This window comes from Cynocephalus volans, chromosome 1 (assembly GCF_027409185.1).
Source record: "Cynocephalus volans isolate mCynVol1 chromosome 1, mCynVol1.pri, whole genome shotgun sequence".
Taxonomy (NCBI): domain Eukaryota; kingdom Metazoa; phylum Chordata; class Mammalia; order Dermoptera; family Cynocephalidae; genus Cynocephalus; species Cynocephalus volans.
Genome location: NC_084460.1, coordinates 267,978,565 through 268,002,943, shown reverse-complemented (window position 1 = coordinate 268,002,943; position 24,379 = coordinate 267,978,565). Strand labels below are relative to the sequence as shown.

The 24,379-nt window shown below is 35.3% G+C and overlaps 1 protein-coding gene across 1 annotated transcript in view; it reads left to right on the top strand.

The window, feature by feature from the left end:
- The window catches only part of ICA1L (islet cell autoantigen 1 like), an 88,080-nt gene that overhangs the window by 20,599 nt on the left and 43,102 nt on the right, over nucleotides 1–24,379 (top strand). Inside the window, exons 2-4 of the mRNA XM_063100909.1 lie at nucleotides 11,299–11,384; nucleotides 19,250–19,418; nucleotides 21,620–21,692. Coding sequence (XP_062956979.1) covers nucleotides 19,257–19,418; nucleotides 21,620–21,692 — 235 coding nt within the window. The 5' untranslated portion in view covers nucleotides 11,299–11,384; nucleotides 19,250–19,256. The remainder of the gene's footprint in view (nucleotides 1–11,298; nucleotides 11,385–19,249; nucleotides 19,419–21,619; nucleotides 21,693–24,379) is intronic.

Here is a 24,379-nt window from a genome sequence, read left to right as displayed (position 1 = left end):
GTGCTGCGATGAACAGTGGGGAACAGGTATACCTTCGACTTGATGATTTCCATTCCTCTGGGTATATTCCCAACAGTGGGATAGCTGGGTCGTATGGTAGATCTATCTGCAATTGTTTGAGGAACCTCCATACCATTTTCCATAGAGGCTGCACCATTTTGTAGTCCCACCAACAATGTATGAGAGTTCCTTTTTCTCCGCAACCTCGCCAGCATTTATCGTTCATAGTCTTTTGGATTTTAGCCATCCTAACTGGGGTTAGATGGTATCTCAATGTGGTTTTGATTTGCATTTCCTGGATGCTGAGTGATGTAGAGCATTTTTTCATATGTCTGTTGGCCATTTTTATATCTTCTTTAGAGAAATGCCTACTTAGCTCTTTTGCCCATTTTTTTAATTGGGTTGCTTGTTTTCTTCTTGTAAAGTTGTTTGAGTTCCTTATATATTCTGGATATTAATCCTTTGTCAGATGTATATTTTGCAAATATTTTCTCCCGCTCTGTTGGTTGTCTTTTAAATCTGTTAATTGTTTCTTTTGCTGTGCAGAAGCTTTTTAGTTTGATATAATCCCATTTGTTTATTTTTCCTTTGGTTGCCCGTGCTTTTGGGGTCATATTCATGAAGTCTGTGTCCAGCCCTATTTCCTGAAGTGTTTCTCCTATGTTTTCTTTAAGAAGTTTTATTGTTTCAGGGTGTATATTTAAATCCTTAATCCATTTTGAGTTGATTTTAGTATACGGTGAGAGGTATGGATCTAGTTTCATTCTCCTGCATATGGATATCCAGTTATCCCAGCACCATTTGCTGAAGAGGCAGTCCCTTCCCCAGTGAATAGGCTTGGTGCCTTTGTCAAAGATCAGATGGCAGTAAGTGTGTGGCTTGATTTCTGGATTCTCTGTTCTATTCCATTGGTCAGTGTGTCTGTTTTTATGCCAGTACCATACTGTTTTGGTTATTATAACTTTGTAGTATAGCTTAAAGTCAGGTAGTGTTATGCCTCCAGCTTTATTTTTTTTGCTCAGCATTGCTTTGGCTATGCGTGGTCTTTTATCCTGCCATATAAATGACTGGAGAGTTTTTTCCATTTCTGAGAAAAATGTCATTGGAATTTTGATGGGGATTGCATTGAATTTGTATATCACTTTGGGTAGTATGGACATTTTCACTATGTTGATTCTTCCAATCCAAGAGCATGGGATATCTTTCCATCTTCTTGTATCCTCTCTAATTTCTCTCAGCAGTGGTTTGTAGTTCTCATTATAGAGATTTTTCACCTCCTTGGTTAACTCAATTCCTAAGTATTTTATTTTTTTGGTGGCTATTGTAAATGGGCAGGCTTTCTTGATTTCTCCTTCTGCATGTTCACTATTGGAGAAAAGAAATGCTACTGATTTTTGTGTGTTGATTTTGTTTCCTGCTACTGTGCTGAAATCATTTATCAATTCCAGCAGTTTTTTTGTAGAGGTTTTAGGCTGTTCGATATATAGGATCATGTCATCTGCAAACAGGGACAGTTTGACTTCATCTTTTCCAATCTGGATGCCCTTTATTTCCTTCTCTTCTCTGATTACTCTGGCTAGTACTTCCAACACTATGTTGAATAGGAGTGGTGAGAGTGGGCATCCTTGTCTAGTTCCTGTTCTTAAAGGAAAAGCTTTCAGGTTTTCTCCATTCAGGATGATATTGGCAGTGGGTTTGGCATATATGGCTTTAATTAGTTTGAGATACTTTCCCTCTATACCTAACTTTTAGAGGGTCTTTGTTAAGAATGAGTGCTGAACTTTATCAAATGCTTTTTCAGCATCTATAGAGATGATCATATGGTCCTTGTGTTTGAGTTTATTAATATGGTGTATCACATTTATTGATTTGCGTATGTTGAACCAACCTTGCATCCCTGGGATGAATCCCACTTGATCGTGATGAATAATTTTTCTTATGTGTTGCTGTATTCTGTTTGCTAGTATTTTAGTGAGGATTTTTGCATCTATATTCATCAAGGATATCGGCATGTAGTTTTCTTTTTTGGTTATATCTTTACCTGGTTTTGGTATCAGGATGATGTTTGCTTCATAGAATGAGTTTGGGAGATTTGCGTCCGTTTCAATCTTTTGGAATAGTTTGTTAAGAATCGGTGTCAATTCCTGTTTGAATGTTTGGTAAAATTCTGCTGTGAATCCATCTGGTCCTGGGCTTTTCTTTGTTGGAAGCCTTCTGATAACAGCTTCAATCTCCTTTATTGTTATTGGTCTGTTCAAAGTTTCTACGTCTTCATGGTTCAGTTTTGGGAGCTTGTGTGTGTCCAGAAATTTATCCATTTCCCCCAGATTTTCAAATTTGTTGGCGTATAGTTGTTTATAGTAGTCTCAAATGATTCCTTTTATTTCAGATGAATCAGTTGTTATATCGCCTTTTTCATTTCTAATTTTTGTTATTTGAGTCTTCTCTCTTCTTTTTTTTTGTTAGCCATGCTAATGGTTTGTCAATTTTATTTATCTTTTCAAAAAACCAACTTTTTGATTCATTGATCTTTTGAATTGTTTTTTGGGTTTCCATTTCATTCAGTTCTGCTCTGATCTTAATGATTTCTTTCCGTCTGCTAAATTTAGGTTTGGATTGTTCTTGTTTTTCTAGTTCTTTAAGGTGAAGTGTTAGGTTGTTCACTTGCCATCTTTCCATTCATCTGAAGTGAGCGTTTAATGCAATAAATTTCCCCCTAAATACTGCTTTTGCAGTATCCCAAAGGTTTTGGTATGATGTATCATTGTTTTCATTAGTTTCAATAAACTTATTGATTTCCTGCTTGATTTCTTCTTGGACCCATATGTCATTAAGTAGAATGCTGTTTAATTTCCATGTGTTTGTATAGTTTCCAGAGTTTCGTTTGTTATTAATTTCTAGTTTTAATCCATTGTGGTCTGAGAAGATACATGGGATAATTCCAATTTTTTTGAATTTATTGAGACTTGATTTGTGACCTAATATGTGATCTATCCTGGAGAATGATCCATGTGCTGATGAGAAGAATGAATATTCTGAGGTTGTTGGATGGAATGTTCTGTAGATATCTGCCAATTCCAATTGGTCTAGAGTCTTGTTTAGATCCTGTGTTTCTCTACTGATTCTTTGCCTAGATGATCTGTCTAATATTGACAGTGGGGTGTTCAGGTCCCCTGCTATTATGGTATTAGTGTCTATTTCCTTCTTTAGGTCTAATAGAGTTTGTTTTATAAATCTGGCTGCTCCAACATTGGGTGCGTACATATTTATCATTGTTATGTCTTCTTGATGGATCAGTCCTTTTATCATTAAGTAGTGTCCCTCATTGTCTCTTTTTATGGTTTTTAGTTTAAAGTCTATTTTGTCAGATATAAGAATAGCTACTCCAGCTCGTATTTCTTTTCTGTTTGCATGGTAAATCTTTTTCCATCCTTTCATTCTTAGTCTGTGTGAATCTTTATGGGTGAGGTGGGTCTCTTGTAGGCAGCATATAGTTGGGTCCTCCTTTTTATTTATTTATTTATTTTTCTTAATTTTATTTTGTCGATATACGTTGTGGCTGATTATTGCTCTGGGTCCTCCTTTTTGATCCAGTTAGCCAGTCTGTGTCTTTTGATTGGGGAATTTAAGCCTTTTACATTAAGAGTTGTTATTGAAGGGTGTTGATTTATTCCTAGCATTTTATTGGTTGTTTGGTTGTCTTAGGTGTCTTTTGTTCCTTGCTTTCTGATTTACTGTTTGGTTTCTTTGTTTGTTGGTTCCTTAGGTTGTAGATAGCGTTTTTGTTTGCTTGTTTTCTCTTCATGAATGCCATTTTTATTATACTAGTGGGTATTGATTTTTCTTGGGTTTTTATGGCAGTGGTAGTTATTTTTCAGGAACCAAACCCAGTACTCCCTTGAGGATTTCTTGTAAGGGTGGTCGTGTGGTAGTGAACTCCCGCAGTTTTTGTTTGTCTGAGAAATATACTATTTGCCCTTCATTTCGGAAGGATAGCCTTGCAGGGTAAAGTATTCTTGGCTGGCAATCTTTGTCTTTTAGTATTTTGAATATATCATCCCATTCCTTTCTAGCTTTTAGGGTTTGTGATGAAAAGTCTGATGTTAGTCTGATTAGGGCTCCCTTATAGGTGATTTGACGCTTCTCTCTTGCAGCTTTTAAGATTCTCTCTTTGTCTCTGAGTTTTGCCAATTTGACTATGACATGTCTTGGAAAAGGCCTTTTTGGGTTGAATACGTTTGGATATCGTTGAGCTTCCTGGATGTGAAGATCTGTGACTTTTCCTATACCTGGGAAGTTTTCTGCCACTATTTTGTTGAATATGTTTTCAATGGAATCTCCATTTTCCTCCCCTTCTGGAATACCCATGACTCAGATATTTGATCACTTAAGGTTGTGTGATTTCTCTCTCAGATTTTCTTCAATGTCCTTGATTCTTTTTTCTTTCTTTTTGTCTGCTTGTGTTATTTCAAACAGCCCATCTTCAAGTTCAGAGGTTCTCTCTTCAACTTCGACAAGCCTGCTGGTTAAACTCTCCGTTGTGTTTTTTATTTCGCTGAATAACTTCTTCAGTTCAGCAAGTTCTGCTACATTTTTTTTCAGGACATTGATTTCTTTGTACATTTCCTCTTTCAGATCCTGTATACTTTTCCTCATTTCATCATGATGTCTAGCTGAGTTTTCTTGTATCTCATTCAGTTTCCTTAGAATTATCACTCAAAATTCCTTGTCAGTCATTTCAAGGGCTTCTTGTTCTATAGGATGTAGAGTTTGAGATTTATTAACTTTTGGTGGTGTACTTTCTTGATTTTTTGTATTTCTGGTATCTTTTTTTTGATGTTTATTCATTGTGGCAGTAAATCTCTTTTTATATGGAGATTTGTGTCCTTCAGTTACAGGAAAATTTCTTAAATCATATCATCCCTTGGGCAATCTTTAGAATACTTTTTAGTCATTTATTAGACTTCCTGGACTGAGTCACTAATTTTCTCACCCTTTTTTGGGTTCTACTTTCTGAAATATTTTTTGTTTTTCAACCCTTTTTATCAGTTTTTTAAAATAAATTTCAGTTATCCTATTCTTTCCTTAAGGGTTTTTTCTTATTTTTTTATTATGTCTTTGGTAGCAATAATCTTTTTTTTTCTTTTTTCTTTTTTTTATGGAAGCAATTTCTTTACTTATCTCTCTGAGGATATTAAAGAGTTGTATTTTGTTTTCCTCTTATATTTTTGTTTCCTATCAGCTGCTTTCTTTTTTCCATTTGTTAATTTGGGTCGGAGGTCTTTCCTGAGACTTTCCTCAGATATCTGGTGATCTTTGGATTTCCATTTATATTTAAGATTATAACAAAGCTAATTGGAAGCTTTATATATATGCGTGAGCTTGTCAAATGGTGAATTTTGTTCTAGAGTGAATAGGTAGGAATCCATCCTTTTGGAATGTTTAAATGGCATACTCCTTTTCTCTGGAGCTTTTAATATTTCCCAGTGAAAAGAATCTTCCAGTTTTCTCTGGGAAGTAGACAGAGAGAGGGAGAGAGAGAGAGAGAGAGAGAGAGAGAGAGAGAGAGAGAGAGAGAGAGAGAGAGAGAGAGTGTGTGTGTGTGTGTGTGTGTGTGTATGCTTTGTTATTGGTGAGCAAGGGGAAAAGAGCTTGACATTCAACAATTCAACATGCACTTTTCCTCTTAATCATTTATTTTTATGCCCAGTCCTCTGTTGTGTGTGCTTGCCCAAGTCCAGAGCCTTCCTTGTTGGATTTCCTCGACTCACTGAGTTACAAAGATTAGGGAGGGGCCTCAGGGTACAGCCATACTATGGACTTTAAGTCATCCTCCCTCCACTTCCAAATGGTGAGTCTTTCAGAGATTGTATGGTGTAATTGACTCACTTTTCATTAGTATTTCTTTGTTGGTTATTTATCTTTCTACTTTCTCTGCTGTCTTACAAAAATTCATCAAAGTCTCTCATCTGCTCTTGCCTCTACATTTATTCTCTCAATACTTAAGAGTTCACAGATTACTTTTTTGTTTTATTCCTTTTCTGTTATTTTAGTGGGTTTGGGAAGGAAAAGCAGATAAGTATATGTGGTCAATCTGCATTTTTTAGTAGGGCACCCTTGTAATATATTTTAATACTGGAAGGGCAAGTTCTCTGTCTTCCAGGTCATTCTCAGTGTTGAGCTTTAAAGTCATTTTCTCAATCAAACAAGATGAGTTTAGGCACTGGTATTGATATTCAATGCCCACAGATATGTACAATTAAAAAATTAAATAAATAATAAATTTTTTTAAGTTTAGGATTTTTTCATTTATACCATACACATTCTTGTTTTATAGGCTATATGTAATAATTATAATAATGTCATATACTTGTATACAACTTCACATTTTTCAAAGCAGTTGTGCATGTGTTATCCCATTTGATCCTCATAACATGCCCCTGTGCTTGGGGATACTGAGCATAGCAGGGGGTTGGGAGATGTTTCAGTCTGAAGTTTGCAGTCATGCTGGAAATATAATTTTAAAGTTTCATACAGAAAATTGTTTTAATATAAGAATTTAGTGTTTGATACTTTAAACTATCAAGAACATTTGAACTATAATTTTTTCAGCCATTCTTTCAAAAAGATAAAACAATGTTTTCTTCCCTAGTTTACTTTCTTTTCCCTCTTAATATATTCCTTATATTTTGAATGGTCTTACTGATTTCATCAACACTTTTCAAGTCTCATTTTCTAATAATGTATTTTAAATGGCAGTCATAAGGGTTTTTTTTAAACAATATGATTAAAGTAGTATAAATAAATTAATTTTATCTCTGTAGTAAATTCTTAATCTGTCAGAAAGTCAGAAAAGTAGACAGTAATCCTGATTTATATCATTTTTGGAAAAAAAAAATATATAATCTGCCCAGTCCTCTGCTTGGTGGACCTAATTTGTCTTTTTTTGTTTGTTTGTTTTTTCTGTAGCCTCTTCCTTGCAGACTAAAATTATAGACTACTGCTGTAGACATAAATTTTATTGTAACCAGATATTTAAATGTAGTTTGTGACACAGACTTGAAGATTTTGTTAATGTTCTGTGTCTCTTGTTTTCATTTTTATGTGCAACACCCTTTTTAAATATACCTAATTAGTTTTTGGAAACCTACAAGTTTTTGGAATTGGATTACCTGAAAATTAGGAAACTGGTGTTGGATATTACAGTTAACTCACTATAAAACAGGAGACAAACAATATTAGTCACACTTTTCCCACCTTCAAAATGGAAAAGAACACTAATTTTGGAGTCAGAAGACCTGGACATGAGCTAGATATCAAGATGTTCTTAATGTGTGTGTATCCTTGAGAAAGTTCTCTTAATTTTACAGAGCTTTGGCTACTTCCTTTTATACAACTGGAATAATAAGATCTACCATTTCTAGCTTTCAGGGGGTATTATGAGAATTAAAGAAGATAAAATGTGTGAAAATGTTTTAAAAATTGTCAAGGGTTCTATGAGCATAATGACTATTATTTTAGTAAGTAGAAGTACTGAGATTATCAAGAACTTTTAAATACCTTAAGCCCCCTCTATGAAAAGTACTTTTTATAAGATTTTGAATTCTTTTTGAAAAATTATTAAGCTCTAGTTGTTTTATAAGAATATGAGTCCAGATGGTAACCTCTGTGGTGACATACCTGCTTAGTATAGAATTGGTGGGACCGTGATTGGATGGTAGTAAGTAATGGCCATTTTCTTTCTACTTTAAACACAGGTCTGCATTTAATTTAATGTTCTCATATCAATGTCTTATTGGTATTATGATGGCAGTGCCAAGCTTAGCACCTGGAACAAGTCTGACCTTTATATGTACATGAAACTGACTTCCTTATTGGAACTATTTGGAAATTTCAGCTAATTTAGTTCTGCTCTAGTTCTAGTGTCTCCATGTGTTTATAAGTTTCAACAACTCCAGTCCTGTAATACTTCCAGTAGCTCGGTAACCAAACTATGTTTGGTTAGACAATAAGTTCACCTATCTGAAAGGATGCGTGTTTATAACCTGCGTGCAGTTCTAATCTAATATTAAAGCTGGCACTTTATAACGTGCATCCTTTAAGGCAGTTTGAGGGGCAGATTCTCAATCTGTAACTTCATAGTTCATTTTTCATATCTTTTATCCCTAATCATTTCAGTAGGCTTCATTTTATTTCAACCCATGAAAGGCATGGACCTAATAACCTAATCTACTCACTGATTCGCCTGAGCCAAAAACCATGTTTGAATTAATGGACAGCTGATGAAAGATTAGTCAGGCAGTGCCTTTAGAATATGATGTATATAATACATATGATATATATATTATATGTATTACATATATGTAAATATACTCATATATACATACATATGAACAAAGAATAGAAGTTATCAGGGGGCCGGCCCATGGCTCACTCAGGAGAGTGTGGTGCTGATAACACCAAGGCCACGGGTTCTGATCCTATATAGGGATGGCCGGTTAGCTCTCTGGCTGAGCGTGGTGCTGACAACACCAAGCCAAGGGTTAAGATCCCCTTACCAGTCATCTTTCAAAAAAAAAAAAATAGAAATTGTCCTGTTATAAATAGTACAGCTTAAAGAGACTTATGACCTTCAGACTATATTTCGAGAACCATGGCCTAGATCAGGGCTCTGCAAACTTTTTTTGTAAAAGGCGAGATACCAAATATTTTTAGCTTTATGGGCCATGCAATCTGCAGTTATCTACTCAACTCTGCCTTTGAAGCAAGAAAACAGCTAAAGACTAATAGCAAGGTGCATGTCAAACACATTAGAATGATTGCCTGTGGGGAGAGATGGGAATGAGCAAGGGATTAAAATGGAATGAATGTACAAGTGAATGAACAAACAAGCAAATAAGATGAGTGTTGCATAGACCAATAATGATACTTATAAAAGGAAAACTAAATATTGTGGCCAATCCAAAATGTTATACATAATTAAACTATACTTTATGAATGAAATAAGATGAATAGTTTTATACACACCAAAACTAAGACAATTTACTACCCACAGGATTCACTAAGAGAACCAATAAAAATGGACCTTAGCAAGAGCAAAGATGAAGAATATAGTGTATAAGAAATAATGGTGAGCTAGAAATTGATAACATGTTAACTGTAAAAAACCAAATATATATATATATATATATATACAACAAAATAATATTTGAACTATATTGGGTAATTACTATGTAGTGTATATGTTAATTTTTGCCGGGAAATCTAATAAAGTATGCATGGCAGAGAAGGAGAAAAAAGCAAAGAAAAACAATAACAAAAACACAGAATAAGATGATGAAATAAAGTTAATTCTGTAGTAGTCACCTTAAATGTAACTTGAATCAATTTATCTATTAAAACAGATGTGTTAAAATTCACCTAAAATAAACCATTATAAAAGTTGAACATGAAGGCATGGAAAAATATATCGTACAAATATAAATCAAAGGAAAGATAGTATATCAGCATTAATATGGGCAAAATAGAAAATAAGGTTCAGTGCACTAGTAGGGAGAAAGAGGGCATTCATAATGATAAAAGGAGCAATCTTTTAAAAAGATAATCATTTACTGGCCATTCAAAAACTAAATAAATAAAAACAAATAAATAGAAAATCATGAACATGTATGCTCATAACATAGCATCTCTCTCTCTCCTTCAGGTATTATAAAAAATAGAAAAATCCACAATTATAATAAGTTTTAAACCTATTGGTTCTAGAAATTGATCATAGCAGACACTATACCCACTCACCTCCCATTTCTTCTTTGTTGGCAGAGACTGCCTCCCAAGATAGATAGTAACTTCCTAGTCTCACTTGCATCTAGGATATGCACGCATGGCTAACTTTAAAACAAAAGAACCAGAGGGGTTTCTAGGAAAGGTTTCCCTCCATAAGAAGAAACAGAAGGGAGGAGGAAACTACCCTATTGGTTGGTTAGTTATTGCTCTACCTACATATGACGCCTGGAACAGCAGCAGCCATGTTGCAACCACAAGGAAAAACCAGTGGTTTCAACTTCCTTAATGACATCTTGTCATGATTTCATAATTCTTTGGTCACTTATTAAAACATTCTCAATCCAGTATTAAGACTCAGTCCTGTTCATTCAGCAATTAATGAATTCATTAAAAATGATTCTCATTCCAGTTTTCTCCTAACCTCCCAGTATGGCCCTGCCCGGAGCTCTAGGAGCTTGAAACAGAGGAGGGCTGGGGTACACTGTCCTTCACACAGTTCCCTTTCCCTCTTTCCGTGCTTTCCCCAGTGTTGGGATTTAAAGAGGGATGGATTGTGCCCAATGATCCCTGGCTGCTGGTAGTCACACCTTCCCTTGAGTGTGGGCTGGACTTAGAGACTCACTCATATGAGTAGAATAAAATGGAAGTGATGGGCCAGAGATTATGTCACAAAAGGCAGTGTGGTGTCATTCTCTTTGTTTCAAACCACTAATTTTGGGGGAAGCCAGGTGTCATGTTGTGAGTAGCTCTATGGAGAAGTCATGTGATAAGGAACTAAAGACTCAGCCAACCACATGAGTCAAAAGGGACAAGGCTTAGAGGACAGCTCAATGATTTCTCATACGTGTATAATATACATTCCACAAGGAGAGGAGAGAATGGAGAGAGGATAACCGATTGCCAGAGAAATAAATATGAGAATCTTCTGTTTAAAGATGGCAAAATGAACACATTTAGCTCCCTTTCTTCCTGAATACTTATTGAAATGATACTAAAGCAAGCAAGTAAACAAAACAAAACATATAAACTTAGATCAACAACAAAATGCTAGAGTGAACTTATAGCACATGAGATTTCAGTATATCTGGAAGACAGAAAGTGGGTAGAAGAGTTTTGACTCAGAAGGCAAAATAGAGACAGTATGTAATATGTACAAAGTGGGCTGCTGTGGATAAAGTAGCCATTCTCCCTGGCAGGTCTATGGGCTGACAATAGGAGAGCTAATTAAGTATACAGCCAACTTTCCCACAGACCCCTAATGTCAAGCCAGAAGATGCTAGCAGAATTTTTCGCTTAATGGGTAAAGACCTCCCTCCTGTTCAAAAACGAAAGATCAGAATAAAGCCATTTTCAGGTATTCAGAGACTTGGATAATTTACCTTCCAAGTACCTTTTCTGAGGAAATTACTTGAGCCTATCCTTTTGCTAAATAAAGGTGAAAACCAACAGAGGGTGTAGTAGACAATAATGGCCCTCCAAAGGATCTAATTCCTTTTTTTTTTTTTTTTTTTTTAGGTGTGGACAGCTGACTGGTAGGGAGATCCAGACCCTTGCTTGACCTTGTTGTTACAAGGTGGCGGTCTAACCAACTGAGATAACAGGTCAGCCCAAGGACTAATTCCTGAAACCTGTGAATGTGCTACCTTCTGTGGCAAAAGAGAATTTGCAGATGTGATTAGGTTTCTTGACATGGGGATATTATCCTGGATCATCTGGATGGGTCCAGTGTAATCAGAGGGCCCTTATGAGATGAAGGCAGGAAAGTCAGAGGATGAGAAGGCAATGTGATGACAGAAGCAGAATCAGAGAGAGAGAGATTGGAAGATGCTATGCTGCTGTCTTCAAAGTTGGAGGAGGGGGGGCACACATGCCAAGAAATGCAAGTAGCCTCAAAAAGCTAGAAAAGGCAAGGAAATGGATTCTCCTCCAGAGCTTCCTGAAGAAATGCAGCCACCTCCTCCCCACCCCCACCATACCTTCATTTTAAGGCATCTGACCTCTAGAAATGGAACAGAGTACATTTGTTTTAAGCCACTGAGTTTGTGGTAATTTGTTACAGCAGCAATAGCAAATGAATATAGAGGGAACATATCTTTCTCATTCTTGATGTTTCCCTTGATGTTAAAGTAATTCAATTAGATTAATTCCTAGTCTCCTTCCACCCTCTCATTCATTTCTTCCTAGAGGAGGAATGACTTGTCTGGTTGGAAAATTTGGGACACAAAAATTGGGCAAACTTATCTCAATGCCATTCTTTGTCTTCCCATATAGGGAAGTTTGCCATGATCAAATTACCTCTGACTTGCTTGGCAAATTTGTTTGGCAAATTTGTTTAATCCTGATTCTCAGTTAGGAGGACCATTTGGCTCTTACACTAAGCTGTAGCCACAGACTTTGCCATTGTCAGTAACAAAAATGATATTTTGGCCTCCACCTACTACTCCTTACATTATTTGTTTCTTAATTTACTAAGACTAGTGCAGGGAAAAGAATTGCCATTTATTAAGTACTCTCAGAGACCACAACATTTCATGCAATGGTGGGTAAAACATACAGATGGAAAGGCTTTTGGTGAGACTAGGAGCTACTATGATAGCATCAAAAAACATTAAATATGTAGGGATAAACTTAGCAAAAGATGTGCTATACCTCTGTATTAAAAACTCCAGAATTCCACTGAGATAATTTGCGTGCGTGCGTGCGTGTGGCTGGCCAGTAAGGGGATCTAAACCCTTGACCTTAGTGTTACAGAGCTACATGCTAACCTGCTCAGCCAACCGCTTAGCCCCACTGAGATAAATTAAGGACATAAATAAAAGGAGATACTATATTCATGGATTGAAAGACTCAATATTATTTTTATTTAAAAAAAATTTTTTTTTATTTTTTATTTTTTTAAGACTCAATATTATTAAGATGCCAGTCTTTCCTAAATTGATCTGTAGATTCAATACCATCCCAATCAAAGACCCAAACTCTACAACTTGATAGTAAAAAGACAACATAAATTTTAAAATGGGCAGAAGACAGACACTTTACAGTATAGGATACAAAAGTAGCCAATCCACATATGAAAAAGTACTCATTATCATTAGTTATTAGGGAAAGGCACATTAAAGACACAAGGAAATACCACTAAACAATGATTAGAATGGACAAAACTAAAAACATTAAATGTGGGTGAAGGTGTGGAACAATTAGAACTTTCATTCATTGCTTAGAGGATGTAAAATGTCGATTTCTTATAAAAAGTATGCACCAGTTCTTTGACACAGCAAGTGTACACTTCTAGGTATTTATCCAAGAGAAATGAACACATTTGTCCATAAAAAGACTTATACAAGCATGTTCATAACAACTTTATTTACAGTAACCAAAAACTGGAAACATACTGGTACATTCATATAATGGAATACTATTCAGCAATAAAAAAATGAACTAACTAGGAAAAACTAAGGTGAAAAAAGCAAAATAATTATTGTTTCTGGTAGGGTAGGGATTGGCTAGAAAGGAATACAGGAACTTTCTGGGAAGGTGGAAATGTTCTTTTTTATTATTATTTTTGAAATATAATTGATTGTACATATCTGTGAGGTACTGTGTTCAATATCAGTACCTGTGTGCAATATGTGATGCTCCAATCATTATAATTAGTATATTTGACAATACAAAATGTAATCATTTTTTATGGCCCTCTACCAATTTCTCACTAACCCCCTGACCCCTCCCCTTTCCCACTTTTGGTAACCTCAGTTCTATTCTCTCCTTTTGAAAGGTCAATGTATTATTGTGATTGTTGTTACTTTCTTTTCTTTTTAAAAATTTTATTTGTTTATTTTTATTTTTTTATCTCCCACTTATGAATGAGGACAAGAGGTCTTTCTCTTTCTGTGCCTGCCTTATTTCACTTAACATAATTCTCTATATCAAATATCTGTTTGTCAAAAGTATACAACTAAAGGGTTCATACTCCAGGCCCTGGAGCCAAGCTTTCTCTGTGTGTAGCTATGTTCTGAGCAGTGGCTCAGCTGCCATAGAGAGCTAGACCGGACCCAACCCTGTAACCACTCTAATGCTGCACCCCACAGTGCTCCCATTCTTGGCTACCCTGGCCACTTCGCAAGCATCTACACCTCATGTTCTGTTACCAGCACAGCAGCAAGGATGTGTGCATCCCAGGCATAAGGGCCATTACCTCCCCAGACCTCAGAGCTGTAATCCCTCCTCATGTGCCTGTGCTTCAGGTCTCAGATCCACAGCCACCCCATGGGAACCACTCATGAGACACTGGTGCCACTATTATTGCAAGTGAGGCCAGAAGCCAGACCCAGTGCCAAGAAGGATCCCCTTAGTCACAGCTTCCCAGAAAAAGAGCTTGGGGGCACCTTAGCAGCCAGTGCCACTGAAGACTCCAACCACCCTTGCCATCACTGCCAAACTCCATAGCACTGGCCACTAAGCATCCCTGCAATCTTCAACACTGACCTCACTCAGCTGACACAGCTGCACAGAGATTACACAGCTGGCACCCTCACTGGTGCCAAAACTGCACCCCAGCAAAACTAGCCCATAAAGTCTGCAAGAGGTGACTATTACACCAAATTCACAAACATCAATGTAAGGCAACAAAAATACGTGAAAACCAAGGAGACATAACACCACCAAAAGAACTCAATAATCTCCCAGGAGCTGACTCCAAAGGAATAGAGATACACAAACTGCCTGACCAAAATAACAATAATAACAATAATTCAAAATAATTGTTTTGAGGAAACTCAACAAATGTCAAGAAAATACAAACAATTCAGTGAAATCAGGAAAACAATAAGTGATCAAACTAAGAAATTTAACAGATTGAAGTTATTTTTAAAAAATCAAACAAATTCTGGACTTGAAAAATACAATGAATGAGATGAAAAATGCAGTAGAGGGTATCAGTAGCAGAACTGATCAAGCAGAAGAAAGAGTCTGCAAACACAAAGACTGGGTATTTGAAAATATATAGTCAGAGGAGAAAAATGAAGAAAGCTTACAGGATTTGTGGGGCAGCATCAAAAGAAGAAAATTCTAGTTACAGGAGTTAAAAAAGAAGAGAGGGACAAATGGTAGGAAGCTTATTTAAAGAAATAATAGAAGAAAAAATTTATATCTGGAGAAAGATATAAATATCCAGGTATAAGAGAGTTAAATGTCTCCAATAAGATTCAATCCAAACAAGACTACACCAAGACATATTATAATCAAACTGTTAAAAATCAAAGACAAAGTGAGGATCCTGAAAGCAAGAGAAAAGAAGCAAATCACATGTAAATAAGTTCCCATGAGGCTACCAGCAGATTTCTCAGCAGAAACCTTATAGTCCAGGAGAGAGTAGAATGATAAATTCAAAGTGCTAAAGGAAAAAACGGCCAACCAAGAATACTGTACCTAGCAAAGCTGTCCTTCAGAAATAAAGGAGAGATAATGACTTTCCCAGACAAAAACTGAGGGAGTTCATCACTCCCTGTTAATCAACTCAGACTAGACCTATCTTACAAGAAATGCAAAAGGGAGTTCTTCAAGCTGAGAGAAAAGGATACCAATTAGTAAATACAAAATCATATGAAAGTATAAAACTCACTAGTAAAAGAAAGTACATAGTCAAATTCAGAATACTGTAATGGTGAATGGTGGATATAAATCACTTACATCTTTAGTAGAAAGGTTAAAAGACAAAACTATTAAAAATAATAGCTACAATAATTTGTTAAGAGATATACATATAAAAAGGTATAAATTGTGAAATTAAAAACATAAAATATGGGGGGGAGTAAAAGTACAGAGTTATTTTATGTGATCAAAGTTATGTTGTTATCAGTCTAAAATAGCCTGTTATAACTATATTTTATGTAAGCTTCATGATAAACACAAAGCAAAAAACCTATAGTAGATGTAAAAACAATAAAAAGTGAGGAATTAGAGCATACCAGTAGAGAAAATCATCAGTTCCCAAAGGAGAACAGCAAGACAGGAAGAAAGGAAAAAGCATTTACAAAACAACAAGAAAACAATAAAATGGCAGTGGTATGTCCTTGCCTATCAATTACCTTGAATGTAAATGGATTAAATTCTCCAATTAAAACACATAGAGTGGATGAATGGATTAAAAAACACCAAGACCTAACTATATGCTGCCTACATGAGACTCCTTTCACTTTTAGGGACACACATAGATTGAAAGTGAAAGGGTAGAAAAAGATATTCCATGCAAATAGAAACCAAAAAAGAACAGGGGTAGCTATACTTACATCAGATAAAATAGATTTTAAGTAAAAAACTGTAAAATGAGACAAAGAAGGTCATTATATAATGATAAAGGGGTCAATTCATCAAGAAGAAATAACAATTATTATATAATTTGCCTCAGGATGAATCTTTCCTTGAGTCTCACTCATCTGATTTAGATGTGACTCTGAACTTTGGACTTTGGAGCTGATGCAGAAATGAGTTAACTTTTGGGATTATTTGGATGGAATTAATGCATTTTGTATTGTGAGGATGACATGAATTTTGGAGGCTTTGGGCAGAATGCTAGGGTTTGCGTGTATCCCTCAAAGTTCATGTGTTGGAAACTTAATCCCTGATGCATCAATGTTGGAAAGTGGGGTGTAATAAAAGGTGATTAAGTCATGAGGACTCTGTCCTTATGAATGGATTAATGTCATTATCATGGAAGTGGGTTAGTTATTGTGAGAGTGGGCTTGTGATAAAAGTGAGTTAAGCCCCCTTTTGCTCTCTTGCTCTCTGTCACACATGGGTACTCTCTAAGCCCTTCAGCCTTCTGCTGTTGGATGATGCAGAAAGAATGCCCTCACAAGAGATGGCCTCTTGATCTTGGTTTTCCCAGTTTCCAGAACCATGAGCCAAATAAATTTCTGTTTGATGGAGTTTGGATGTGTTGTCCCTTCCAAAACTCATGTGGAAATTTGATCTCCAATGTGGCAGTGTTGGAAACTGATTGAGTCATGGGGGCAGATCCCTCATGAATGGATTAATGCTCTCCCTGGGGGAGGGGGGATTAATGAGTGAGTTCTCGCTCTATTAGTTCCCACGAGAGCTCGTTGCTTAAAAATATCCTGGCACCTTCTCTCTCTCTCTTGCTTCCTCTCTCTTGCTTCCTGTCGCCATGTGATCTGCTTGTACCCGTTGGCTCCCTGCCACTTTCCGCCATGAGTAGAAGCAGTCTGAGGCCCATGCCAGATGCAGCTGTCCCAGAATCGTAAGCCAAATAAACCTCTCTTCTTTTTGAATTACCCAGTTTCAGGTATTCTGTTATAGCAACACAAATGAACTAAAACACTGTTCCTTATAAATTACTCAGTCTCAGGTATTCTGTTATAACAGCACAAAACAGACTAAGACAATCACTAATAATCAGGGAAATGCAAATTAAAACCATAGTGAGATATTATCTCATAACTGTTAGAATGGCTATAATCAAGAAGATGAAAGATAAGTGTTGGTGAGAATATGGAGAAAGGGAACCCTTGTCCACTGTGAAAATGCAAAACGGTACAGCCGCTATGGAAAATAGTATGGAGGTTCTTCAAAAAATAAAAAAATAGAACTGCTATATGATCAAGCAGTCCCACTACTGGGTGTATATCCAAAGAATATGAAATCAGTATGTTGAAGAGAGATATCTGCACTCCCTTGTTTATTGAAGCTTTATTCATGATAGCCAAGGTATGGAATCAACCTAAGTATCCAGCAATGGGTGAATGGGCAAAAAGAATGTGGTTTATGTACACAATGGAATACTAACCAGCTTTTAAAAAGAGTGATTTTGGGCTTGGTTGGTTAGAGCATGGTGTTATAACACCAAGGTCAAGGGTTCAGATCCCCATACTGACCAGCCACCAAAAAAAAAAAAAATAATAAAGAGTCCGATTTTGTTGCTTTTGTTGCCAACTTGCACGCCATTTGTATTTTTGTTCCCTTGTGTGTATTTTTCTCTGTCTGCTTTCAAGATAGATTTTCTTTGCTGTCATTTTTTTTTTTTTTTTTTTGGTGGGGGGGCTAGGGTGGGGTGGTTATCTTTGGTCTTTGGATTTAACTAGTTTGTCTACAGTGTGTTCATTTGTGGGTTTCTTTGTATTTATCCTGCCCGGGTGTTGTTCTTCTTATTGGATCGGTAAGTTAATATTATTCATAAACATAGAGATGTTTTATTTCTTTGAATATTTTTCTGTTTCATTTTCTCTCTCCTCTTCTCCTAGGTAATTATGTTTTTTTTAACTTGGTATATCTTAACCCACACCTTTATTTTATTCTTTCTGTGTCATTTTGCTTTAGGTGGATCTCAAGTAGCATATAGTTGGATTTAGTTTTTTTGCTTTTACGATATGAGAATCTTTGTATTTAAAAGAGGTTTGAATTTATCATACCAAATAATATACTTGTTCGTATTCCACCATGTTGGTTTGTACTGTTATGTTGCTTTACTCCTGTTTTTCCCACCCTGGCTTTTGCTTTTGCTAAAGTTTTTCTTGCTGTCTTGTTTTGCACCTATTAATTTGGAAATTAGAAATTGTATTTTTATTTAATTCATAAGTACTTGAAAATAAAAATAAAGTGAACTTCCATTTCTTTACCAATGTGAGGGATACAATAGTGTTTATTGATGCTCTTGGGAATGATGAATGAGTCACATATTTTATTACCTCCCTTTTGTTCCTATTCCCAGTTTATTGGACAAATTTGGACTTTAGAGTCAAACTGTGATTATTTCATTTTTTACATCTCCTCAAGAAATATTTTTCCTGTTTGCATTTCCTTATATGGCCATATTAACTATGTTAAGAACAATTGCTTAGACATTAATTTTTATGTTTACAGTTTACAAGATTTCTCTATTTCTTTTATAACATATCTCCCCACACCTAATGCCTTTATTTTTGTTGATTTATTGGATATTAACATATTTCTTGATTGATTTTTAAAAAGTGGTATGTATATGAATCTTTGCATATCTGGTAATATTAAGTATGTATTCATCTGACATAGCAATTGTAATAAGTTTTCCTAAGGAAATGATAGTATGTAAAGATGTATGTACAAGTTTGTTCATTTGCAGTATTATTATGAGAGCAAAAGTTAGAAACAAACGTCTACAAATAGAGATTGGTCAAATAAAGTGAAACTATTTCCAGCCATAATCAAAAAATCATAACAGTTTTATCACCTTTGTCACCTACCTGAAATTACTATAAGTATCATTAATCTTTTTTGCCCGCTTCTTGTGCAAGTTGTAATTATAATATGAATTTATACCATATAAAAGCAAGTATTAGCATGTTTGGCAGTGAGCAATAATACTCTAGTGACTTTTTCAGGTTGTCAGTGAGATTAAATATTGACTAGCAAAATAGATATTTATTATTGAGAAGATTTTTCAAGAAGTTTAATTTAATTTTATTCATTGTAGTTACTCCATGGATTCCTTTGGGCAACCCAGACCAGAAGGTAACCAGTCAGTAGTCAGCAGAATGCAAAAGAAATACTGGAAAACTAAACAGGTATTTATCAAAGCAACAGGAAAAGAAGAGGATGAGCACGTTGTGGCATCTGATGCTGACCTAGACGCTAAACTTGAGGTACGTTTGAGGATTTTGTGTATTGCACATAACTCGTTATTATTTGGGACTTCAAAGGAGACTATGGCAAACTTTCCCCACCAAAAGGTTTATGGAGATAAAGGCAAGTTTGATAATAGACTGTTAGTTGCATCTAACTGTCAATCGGAGTTTCTAGATAAGAGATCACAATTCTTACAAATTGAGAAATTGCAGAACTGATATTTACTAAATTAGATAAATCATGAATTAGGTAATTTCTCTGGTGCACATATTATAGTTAAGCTAAATATTAACCCAATTGGGACCATATACTCATGATATATCATGTTGTAATATTTTATGGTACTCTGAAGTCTTTTACCTCACTGAAATAAATTAATTGAAATAAAATAGTGAATGAGGATACGCTGAGAGTTTTTGTTTTTATTATTAAGGGATAAAGTTATTGAAATATTTCATAATGCCTTTTTGGCTCTTTTTTATTTTAAATAAAAGGAATAATTATCATGAATAACTTAAACCTGTAAATGTTTTTACTTTTAATTAATTAAACTAATGAATTAATGAAAAAGTATGGAATTTTAAATGCAGATTTACTAATTCCACATATGTATACTGATTTAGGATAACTCTTACAATTAGTTCTAAGCACAGGTTCTGTTATAATTGGAATATAATCATTATGTTGGGATTCTTTAAAATATAGATCTAATTAAATAGGTCTTGAATACTAAGTATTTTTATTCTGTAAAAAACTGTCATTTCCATAACAAATATGAAAAAATAGAGCAAATTAACAAACTTTTTACTACTTGTGTTGAAAAGTATTCCTCTTACAATTCATCGACACACGTGGAAAAATGAAGGGACTTTATAATTATAAGCAGTGTATATTTTAATGCTAAGGGAACTTGTCACTGTTTCCACACGTTTCTACAGAAGTGAACGTTTTTGTATTGTTTTATATTGGTAGTTAATATATGGGTGACATATTTTATATTCAGTGTAATTTATTTGTTAGACAAATATTTGGAATCAACCAAAAACTCTCTCCTACATTTATACTTTTTTTTTAAGAGTGAGAAATATTTTCACTGTAAAAATAAAAAAGCAATAGTACATTAATTTTGCAAAGACCCTTGGGGGAAAAAAAATCAACCATAATCGTTTCATTCTCCTGGGACGTTTTTTTGTATTCTATTCTAATCTTCTAACACAAGCATTTAAAATAGCTTTTTAAATTGCCAAATTCAGATACCAAACGCAAGTCAAACACATCTAAACTTATACAGAAAATTGATAGTTGCTCCTTGACTGAGATTTTAGTGCTTATTATCAATATTCTTTAGATTTGATCAAGCATCAAGAGAACAGTAAAACTATTTCAGAGATAGAATATTCAGGCTTTTTGATGATATTGGGAATTTATTTGATAATCAAAGGGTTAGCACTTAATAAAATAGTGTCTTTTTCAACTAAGTCTCATAAAAATTCTTCAGCATAGGACTTTGTGAAAAAGAGGCTGCACTCTTAAACCTATGCTGGCTTGTTTACCTGGGAAAACCTTGATTTATAGATATGTGTGAAAAGTTATGTCATGTGTATGTGTCCTCATCTCAGGTTTTCATTTGCTTAATTTTGAAATGAGAGTCTACTGGATATTTTATTTCTTTTCTGTTAGCATGAGCAACAGTAATAATGAAGAGAGTAATGTTCATGGGAAATTTCAAACAAAAACAATGTAAAAGTAATTTATATTTGATGTCATAATACATTATTTTTTATAGGAAATCTGCTGACCTATTTTGTTTACAGCAATATTGGAGAAAAGCCAAACTAAGAGTTAGCACTCTCTAAGGTTATCCATACTCTTTTCATGTGTGGTTGGTAATATTTGATGCAGTTTATAACAGATTTACCTTTTTGCTATTTAGATAGTTTGTTACTGAGGGGAGGACAGACTCCAGTATTATAGTTTTTTATTCGCTCCCGTGTATTTCTCACCATTTTTTCCAACCCTCATGGGGGAAATCTAAAAGTGCTTTCTACATCAGAAGTAAAAGCAAAACTGAAGTATGTCACAGCCAAGGAAAATAGACATAATATTTATAAAATAGACCTAATACTTAGAAAATGTTCTGCTTTTGAAGTGCTTATAAAAGTTATTTTATGTTTGTTTAAAGTTCTTTAAATTGTCCTAATAAAATTTATATTTCAAGGTTTTTCACTCCATTCAAGAGACATGTACTGAACTTCTGAAGATAGTCGAGAAATATCAGCTAAGACTCAATGGTATGAAATCATAGATATCTATCTGGTAACTCCCATTTAAAGTAAATATTAGTTTTTGGTTTTGAAAATGAAAGATTTAAGGTAAAAGTAATAGTTTATTACCTATTTTTAAAATAGTTTCTTACAGCAAAATATGAATATTTATAGTGACCTGTTCTCAAAATCCCTCAGTATCTATCTCTTCCTTCCTCAGTTCATCAAATCATCTGACAGATTCATTTTACTGATGTTCAGTTTTCCTGCCCAGAGTCTCAAGTGGATTTGCTTTCACTTAAAAACTCTCTCTTCACCCCCATTTACTCTTGCAGTTAACGTCCCATTTCTCTTTACAGAAAAATTTGACGTAATTGTCTGCATGCATGGTCTCCATTGCTTTCCTTTTATTTTCTCTTGCACTCACTCCAATCAAGTTTTCATGCCCACCACTTCACGAAATTTCTCCTGTCAAAGTCATGGAGAGCTAAGTCCAGTGACCAATTCTCAGCTTTTATTTGGCTTATCACATTATTTTAACACAGTTGACTATTCCCTCTTCCTTGATACACTTTCTTTACTTGGCTTCCAGATGCTACATGTCCTTGGTTTTCCTCCTAAACTTCATTCCTTCTCAGCGTCCTGCCTTTGCTGGATTCATCTTTCTCCTTGACCTCTTCGTGTTAGAACTCAATATTTGGATTTCTTCTGCTTTAATTACAGTGGCCTAGTGGACGTGGCTACGTCCCTGATCCTGGTTACCTCTCTGATTGCATCTCCTAAAACCCTCTCTTCTACAGCCATATGGATCTTTTTCACAGTAGTCATATCTACATAGTGGGCTCCCTAACTTCCTGTAGGTATTTGGTCAAATGTCATATTTTAAATGAGGCCTTCTGTGAATCCCATATCTAAAATACAGTACCCTTCACCCTCATAATTCCTCGTCCACTGAACAATATTCAACATTCTATATATTTTATCTGTTATTTTTCTTCCCACCACTAGAATATGCTCTCCTTAAGGACAGAAATTTGTCTGTTTTGTTTATTTCTGTGTCCCTGAAGCCTAGAAACAATATCTAGCACATAGTTAGTGCTTAAATATTTGCTCAGTGAATGAATGATTTTCTTGTGAAGCTATATAAATTAATCACTTCATAGTCAAAGCTCATATATTACCTCATTAAAGAAGCATGATGACTCAAGTAATTTTTTGAGTACCCGCCATGAGCAAGGCTATATGCTTTTCCCAAGGAAATAGTTGGAGAAACAACTTTTTGTAACAAAATAATAGATGATACAAATAGTATATCATTTTGTTCAGAACAGTGATATCGATTGAACCCTAAACGCCTTGGAGTGAAAAATAACTGTGGATTAGAGTAGTTGGTAAAGGTGACTCCATAGATGGAAACGGAGCTAAAACTTAAAGGATTTATAGAAGTTGAATATGTGGAGAAAAGAAGAGATTTGGAGTCCAGGGAATGAGCTTAAAGAATGAGAACAGCCTAAGTGGGCAGAAGAGTTTGTAACTGAGACTAATGGGCAGAGGGTAGGGGCGATAAAGGAACAGAGGAAGTCTGGGGTCAGATTGCTAAGGACCATAAATATTGTGCCAAGCAGTGAAAGGCCATCACAACCCTTGGACCAAGACAGTCCTGTGATAGAAATGGAAATGTCCTGCATTTTGTCCTGAAATCGCTGGATCTTTTTAGCACTCTGACAGAACATTTCGGGATAAGGAAGAGATACACACATATAGATTTCATGATGTACTTTCTCTTCAAGTCTGTATGTAAATATGTGCTTTTTTGAAGACTGTGTATTAATACATCTTCTGTTGGACATAGCATCAGACAAATGCAGTAGATTAGTATGGCATTATAAGTCTCTATGGGAATCACTTGACTGAGGGGAGAACACTGTGGAGTGTGGTCTCTGTAGATTTGGGGCCAGCAGATCCCGACACAGAAGCAGCACAGATTCATCCTCATCCCTGGCCCTTTCTGTGTCGATAAAGGCAAGGCTCAGTGACGATTCACATTTGCCTGATACCTGGTAATGCAGTATTCCAAGTTCTCAGAGGGCTTTCTGAATCATCATGCACAGATGAATATTTTTTCTAGTAGTTTTCATTGAGACATATTTTATGAAGAAGTTCTGATTCAAAGGAAATGTGTCATCTGTGCATCTTTCAAGTAATCAGAATAGTAAATTAACATGACTCCCGAATCCTATCCACTTTGGATCAGGTTAGTTGTTCATAATACAGCACATGGTTTTATTAAAGGTGATACTACAGAATGTGTAGACACCCTCTTCGTAACACTGTCATGTTCTCCTTGGGTCACTCTTGTGGGCACAACAAGGAGGAGCAAAGGGAGTGCAGAGCCAGCAAGTGAGAAGCCGAGTTCTGTTGCTGCTTCAGTTTTTCTATCAGTGAACTAGGGTGAAAGTAGCAATGACAGGTGCTGTCATTTTGTTCACTTTAAGCTTACACTTGACACTTTATGGGCTTTCCCCCACATTAGTCTTATTGTGGTTAAAGGGTTGATTAGTGTTTCAAAAACTCTGTGGTGAAGGACCAGTTTTTTGTTTTGTGGCTTACTTCCAATCTGTTGTAAAGTGAACACTTTTGTAAAATATAGTAAAAATGAATTTTTAGAAAAGTGAAATAAAAAGACATGCACAATATAAGCTCACTTTTTAGTT